This window comes from Micropterus dolomieu, linkage group LG21, assembly GCF_021292245.1.
Source record: "Micropterus dolomieu isolate WLL.071019.BEF.003 ecotype Adirondacks linkage group LG21, ASM2129224v1, whole genome shotgun sequence".
In the NCBI taxonomy this organism is placed as follows: Eukaryota; Metazoa; Chordata; class Actinopteri; order Centrarchiformes; family Centrarchidae; genus Micropterus; species Micropterus dolomieu.
Window position 1 is genome coordinate 3,507,273 of NC_060170.1, and position 7,556 is coordinate 3,514,828.

General features: G+C 38.3%; 1 protein-coding gene across 1 annotated transcript; it reads left to right on the top strand.

Annotated features, from left to right (window-relative positions):
- The first annotated feature begins 202 nt into the window (after positions 1 to 202).
- On the top strand, positions 203 to 7,381 carry zgc:64051 (leukocyte surface antigen CD53). The gene is made up of 8 exons (XM_046035871.1): positions 203 to 552; positions 1,356 to 1,439; positions 2,553 to 2,741; positions 5,333 to 5,407; positions 5,499 to 5,600; positions 5,724 to 5,825; positions 5,950 to 6,033; positions 6,872 to 7,381. Exons 2-8 carry the CDS (start codon positions 1,377 to 1,379, stop codon positions 6,941 to 6,943), a joined length of 687 nt encoding a protein of 228 aa, XP_045891827.1. The 5' UTR covers positions 203 to 552; positions 1,356 to 1,376; the 3' UTR covers positions 6,944 to 7,381.
- The last annotated feature ends 175 nt before the right edge of the window (positions 7,382 to 7,556 follow it).

A 7,556-nucleotide genomic window follows, 5' to 3' on the forward strand; every position in this document is an offset into this window, starting at 1 on the left:
TAATGTTACATTTCACCCCAGATTATGTTACAACTAATATCTCTGTTACAGAGATAACAGTTACACCATTTAACAGCAGACACGTGTAACTAGTTTGCATCACATTTTGAACACACTGGCTCAAAAGAGCTCCAAGATAGAGATAGAAATGTTATATGTTACAACCGTCCCCGGTCTCCCCTACTGTTATTGTTTTTCCAACAGTGGTGCTAATACTCTGTCGCAGAAGACGTTCTTCAATCCCGCCTTTTGGTTTATGTTGTTCTCTCTCTAATTTGCAGCTGGCTGTTAACCGCTTGTGTACTAACTACATTGACTGGATGCTGACAGACAACAGTGGTTATTTTTACCTTTTTTTGTTGCTTGAGACAATTCAGTAGTCACTGTTTTCCATGTTACTAAAGTTACGAAAGAGGAAGTGAGAAGGAGGTGCCGAAAGCCCCAAGAAGTGCTGCACGGTCCACAGCACTATGAGAAGAGGAAGTGCAAGCAACAGCAAAGTTCACTAAACACAAGTCTGAACAGAGACAAACCGATAATTCTCCCAGAGAGGTAAGACCTAAACTTTATTTCTCATCTTCATTTGTATCTGAATAATATCTTTAAAATGTGTGTTGTGTCACCTTCCTCTTTATCATATAGAAATGTGTTGTCGCTCTAGAGAATAGCCGACTTCTAAAAAAAACACAACCCATTAAAGAAAAACTTTTAAAAATATACTTTGAAAAGAATCCAACACGGCCAGTCATCTAAGTCGAAGTATCAACTTTGAATAAATATACACTTGATTGAAAAATAAAATCTGGAGTTTAGAAATGTTCCCCTAAAAATAGATCAAATATCAGCAAAAACATATAGTTCTGACATCCGTCTTCATTAATTATTACAGCAAAGAAATTACAAATGGATCAACACGTTGATGCTTTTGATTAAATTAATATCTTAAACATATTTACTTTGGTGGGTTACAAGAAGTATTTGTTTTATATTTTGGGAAACTTGTGGTATTTCCACAGTAGACCAAACCCCTGTGATGTCATTAGCAAGTCCAGCTATACCCATGCTGATGTCATCAGCAACAGCCATAATGGCACGTTTAATAAACATAAAATGAATTTGAAACACACTGCTTGTAAACCAATGAGAAACAGGAAGTGAGATGAATCAGCATCTCTTCCCCCACAGTGTGACCAAGACGTTCTGTCAGTTTTGACACCCCCCCACAACCACCACAGACACACAGAAACAAAAAGCCTAACTAATTTTCTGCTTTTCAGTACAGACCAGATTCACTTACTGTTCTGTTCATGTGATGAAATATGATGAGATGGTTTTTGGTTTGTTTCTTGTTACAGGTCTGACAGAGGTGTTCCAGAATGGCTCAGAACTGCCTCAAGTGTTTAAAGTACACCATGTGTGCTGCCAACTTCCTTTGTTTTGTATGTATGTCTCAATCATCCAGCATCACATTCAGAGGTCATTATCGTACATGTTGTATCTATTAACCAGGGATCCTTCTTCTATTGTTAGGAGGTATGCGGAACAACTGAGGTATAGCTCAGCAAGGAACATAGAACTTATGATATGATAAATATCTATACATTAGTAACACTGAACACCACCTGCCTTTGTTGAGAATGCGTGAAAACTAGTTAGCACAAAAATAATAAATTGCTAAAGGTGCTAGATGAACAGTTCAAATGTCCAGATTCTGACACTTAAAGTGGTGGTCGTACAAATTCAAACATGACTGAATCTACTGAAAAAAGAAAAGTCATTGGTGGATTAAGTATTCCGATCCTTTCCTAAGTTAAAGTATTATCAGTAAAACATAGGCCTAGGTGTCATTTACACTGAGGGACACTGGAGACATGTCTCCACCACTTTTTCAAATAGCTGATTTTGTCTCCGCGACTTTTTGAAAGCATTTGTTAAAATGTTCTGAAAATACCTTGCACCAAAAAAGGTAACAAATGTTTTGAGACAGTTTTATTTGCACAATAAGAAAACATGCAATGCAATTTAAATATAGGAGAAAGAAATGTGCATTGTCCAAAAAAAGTCACTTAAGCTAAAATAAATAAATATATAAGAAAATAAATATAAGTGCTTATTGTGAAGAAAATATGCTCCTGTCAGTGTAATTATCTACATTTGATCTAATTTGATTATTATTTTGATGCATTTATGTGTAAGAAGCATTGTATGTTGCAGCTGGTTGAGTTGGATTTAATTTTAATATATATATATATATATATATATATATATATATATATAAAAACTGTCTGGTAGATTAACCCACAGCAATGCACTGTGTTATAAGTCATTATAGGTTTTGTATAGGATAACTTAATCTGCCCAGTAATTAGCAACAGCTGTTAAATCAATGTAATGTAATAAAAACTACAATACTGAAATGTAGTGACGCAGAGTTTCTTGAGTAAATATAGTGCATTACACTAGTGGAAAAACTGTTGATGTTATGATGTAATCAGGTAACTCAGGTGTGGGAGTGTGTAGCATGAACCTGACCGACTGTGTTCTCCTGTCAGATGTGCGGCGTGGTGGTGCTGGGCTTCGGTGTGTACATGCTGGTGAACTTCAGGCTAGCCGCACTCACCCCTGCCCTGGCCAACTTCAACTTATCCAACATGCTCCTGATCAGCGGCATCGTCATCACCTGTGTGTCCTTCCTGGGCTTCCTGGGAGCTCTGAAGGAGAACCGCTGTCTCCTCCTGACGGTAAGAGCAGGGGCGATAATACCATTTTTCAGAGAAACCTGATTTTAAAAGATTAGGTTTCAGACAGAGATATATTTTTGCTGTGGTCACTAACTCACAGGTGTGGTCTATAAATATCAGGTGGTATTTTGTACAAATGTAGAACGACTTCCGTATAATTTCACTTTAAACATAAGTGGCACATTGTTACTTTCGACACGGTCAGCTGGGACAAAAGTAACACAGCAATACAAGCTAGATTCATGTGTTACTCTTGTATTAAATAAACAAACATCTTGTGACCTTTATCTTTAAAAAAAAAAAAAATGATTTTAAATATTCAGTTCCAAAAGTAACCTGACTGCCCAAACTTGAATTGTTTAGAATATGTCATATTATATTAAGGATATATTATAAATATATAATATACATATGCAAATGTGTGCACCTAAAACAGGGGGGAAATGTTAAGATGGAGATTGTTTATGAACCTGACATGATTAAAATAAAATGAGACTTTACTGATCCTGCACTGGGAATATTTGCATGTTGCAGCATGTTTCTTTCAGAAACAGTGAAAAAATGAAACCTAATTTAGAAAGATAAACAATAAAATTAAGATAAAAATTACATACAGATATTAAATGCAGAATAGGCCTATACAATACAATTTCACATTTTGAAATGAATTTAAAATTGTTTTAGTAAGAACAGTATGAGTGATCTGCATTTTGAGTGCTTTTTACTGACACCTGCTCCACTGAGCTCCTGAGGAGACAGGCCAAAATAAATACCGGAAGGTCGGCGGTTCGATCCCTGGCTCCCCCTGGTTGCGTGTCGAAGTGTCCTTGGGCAAGATACTGAACCCCGATTTGCCCCTGGCGGCTATTCCGCCAGTGTATGAATGTGTGTGAATGTTAGTTTCCGTTTGAGCACTTAGGCTCAGTGTATGAATGTGTATGACTGGTGAATGCAGATGTAGTGTAAAAGCGCTTTGAGTGGTCGAAAAGACTAGAAAGGCGCTATACAAGTACGGAGCATTTACAGGGCATGGAGCTTCCTCTCCAAGGAGAAGACTTAATAATGTGATCTGTACCTGTGGTCTGGTCGTCTCCCCAATTATCTCTGCCCTCCTCCTACATTATCTGAACAAAGCATGCGACTTTAGCAGCTGACCTGAGACTAATGTTTCTAATAGAGACGTCTAGAAACGCCTTCTCATAAACATCTGGCTGAATCAGACCTCTGTCTTTCTGACCCACGCTATTGGCCTATTCTGTTGGTATAATATGGCATAAACATGTTCTAATAAATGCTGCAACACACAGAAAAGTCACCACATTAGCAGCGGGACGAAAGTAACACTTGTTACGATTAATAAACACATTTATTTTTATACTTAAAAACTGTGACAGGGCAAACTTCAGGGTGTGTTAAAGCACTACATAACCTGTAGATTAATCCTTACTGTGACACATGAAACGAGAGACAGTTCTTGTAATTCGAAAAACAGTCCCGCTTCAGAAATTTACTTGCCGTGCTCGAAAACAGTTTTCTGAAGACGGCCGCGGGAACAACAACGTCATGCGACATTTGGCAGCTCCATCAAAGGTTGCGTGCTGAAGGTGCTGTCACAGCTTGGACTGCAAATGCAGTCAGGGCTCTGAGAAAATCGCCTTGTTACTTTCGTCCCGTGTTACTTTCACCCCGGTTTACCTCTATGGCACACACAGCACCCCTGGGTGCTCCAGCTGCTGCCAACGTCATAGGCTACACCACCTGGTGTCATAACATCATAAAAAAGGATTACACAACAACAAGAACTGTTTATATTCTAAGACTTTCCTCAAATGTCTTGCCTACCAGAAAGTAGGCCTACTTCCATTTACAACTGCTGACAGTGTGTTTGGTTGAGGATCCAGTTTCTTTCCAGTTTTTTAAATTAATTATGCTATGATGCTGTGAGCCCCACAAATTAAATTCTATTTATCTCCTTTGTATTGGAAGACAGATATCTCAAAACCTGGGCCATTAACACCAAAACATGTTTGCAGGAGTAGATAACCAGAAATTATATACTTTAATTTGAGTGAACGGACCCTTTAAAGCTGTTTTACAAGCATGCTTGATTTATTTCACATCCCCATAATCCCCAGACCTGTTGTATAAAGAGCAATGACACATGCAGTGAGTAGGAATCCCAGGTCTCCCATAACAAAGGCAAGAGCGATAACCTCTGTCCTACAGATCCCACCTTACCACTCCTTAAACATATGTTCATACTCGTGTCATAGCGTGTTAACATTGTCATATGTGTTAACATGTTGATCTCAGCATAATTAGCTCAAAGGTAATCAATTTATTGTTCACTTGTTTTTGCTGATTAGGTGGGTTCAGGTTTTCTAAATACATGTTAAAATTGTCTGATGGCTGGGGTCTCTTGCCTCATTCTACTTCCAGTATAATTCTGAGCCATGTTACAATATTATTAATACTGATTAAGAAAGATGGACAAATCTACGAGCATATAATGCAAAATGCAACAAACTGGAGTGTTTCTGGAACTGTAAAGAATAAAAATGCAATGTGACTGAAATTTATTCTGTTGACAGTTTTTCCTGCTGCTGTTCTTCCTGATGCTGATAGAGCTCACATTAGCATGCTTGCTACTGGTGTATGAGGATAAGGTAGGGTCACACCCATCTCTTTCTCCCAATGTTTGTTGTGCTAATAAAGGAACACTTACACATTATCTGCCAATGTCACCTCAATGTGTAGATTGGTGAATTGATGACAAAAGATCTCAACAACGGTTTGGAAAAGGCAAAAGCAAAGAATTCAACGAGAGTGATCAGTGACTGGGACCTGCTTCAGGACAATGTAAGCTTTCCAGGACAGAGACACGCTGACAGCTCATGTAATACAGCGACACAATGAAAGCAAAGCATAGTGATCTCAGTCTGATGGTATAAAACCTTCCCCTTTCATAATATTTTTTTTCAGTTTCAGTGCTGTGGGGTGAAGAATTACACAGACTGGGGAGACGACGTGCCTTCATCCTGCTGCTCGGGCCCCTGTGGCAAAAAGCCCATATACAACCAAAAGGTAGACAGAGTGTAACCTTGGATTGAGGCTTGTTTTGATGTACTGTAGAGGACAGACAGATGTCTTGTTATTGCATTTTAATGCTGGCTGCAGTTCATCTCAACTTTCTGCTCTTTGTTTGCAGGGCTGTTTGGAAATGTTGAAGAACTTTTTTGAGGAGAATTTCCTAACCACCGGAATTTCTGTCATTGTCCTCTGCATTGTCGAGGTAAACTGGTGGTAGTTATATTTACCATTACATTTAGTCATTTAACCAAAGCGACTTACAATTGTTATGTGTCAGAGGTCACACAACTAGGAGTTGCTCAGGGACACAACTTCTCCGTGCAAAAGTGCTGTAGAAGTTGTACTGTACATAAATTGGTGGATGAAATCCTGGCCTGCTGATTGTGATTGGCCCACTTTTGTGAATAATACTTAATATTTTCATTATCTTGAAATAGCAAATCAGGAATTTGTGGATTTTAAGCCTCTTTTAGCAAATTGTTTTAGTTTTCCAGTCCCCAGCTCCACTCTGACCTTGTTTCCAGCAGCAGCAGCCAGCTGTCTTTAGCTGAAGAGCTCTGATCAACCCACAGTACGCCACCTGCCCAGCACCAAACTGCAGACAACCTTCATGACTAGCTGACAAAATCAGCGACTTAGTGAACATCCAGGAGTATTAAGCTGCTAAAGGTGCAGACAGTTTCCCTAAGAAGTTGGCGGAGAGCCACCAGAGCTGTGGACACAAACACCACTCCAAACAAATGCTGATGTTTCTGTGTGGCTGCAGGAAACTGATTGCTAACAAGTTTTCCAACTAAAACTCTTTGCTTAGTGAAAAAATAACAATAACAGACCTTGAAAAGTAATAACACATACAGACTCTAAAGCCTGAGTTTTGATGTTTACTACTTGTAATTTAGAATAAACTGCCAGAAATTACTGGTAGGAAATACTGATTTTTACACGTAAGAGCAATGAGAATCTGACCATGCTTTCTGGGGACAAGCATCAACAAGTTGGTTTGTTGCGTTTTCATAATGAAATCTTTTTTATCTTGACAGGTTTTGGGAATGTGTTTCGCCATGACACTCTTCTGCCACATCAGCAGATCTGGACTGGGCTACAAGTTATAGACACGATTTTCTCAAACTAATCTTTTATCTGCATATTTTAGGGTTGATATTATTGTACAGTTCTGTCTTTTCAAAATCATGTTTGCAGAAGTCTAGAAAAGGCGCATGTAATGTTACTGGAAAAGCTTGGTGATTTTAATAAACGGTTTTTACCATGATCCTATTTTGAACTTGATGTTAATGTTTCCTTTCACTAGAAAATTAAGCTAAAATGTTTTCAGACATGACAACTTCTGTAATTGTGAGTGCTCGTTATATAAAAATGCTATTTCAGGCTGAGATGTGCGAAATGACGATTCTGTAAAATGACGAAATGGAATCACTATGAAAAGCAGCTTTTGTAATATATTATATATCCACTGTAACTTCTTCCACAAATGTTTCACACAATTTTGGGAACCTTCTAATGAACAAATAAAATACAGTATTAAAACTGAACTGTATCCTCCATTTTGACTCTTCATGTCACATGAACGTTTCCTGTGTCTCGTTTGCAGTTCACTGATCTGTGGAGCCATAAATGTAAGTAACCACTTCCTCTTTTGACAGAGTTCCACCATCACTTGGTTCCTCTAAAAGCCCGACCTTTGCATTTTTTCTAAATCTCACTTTA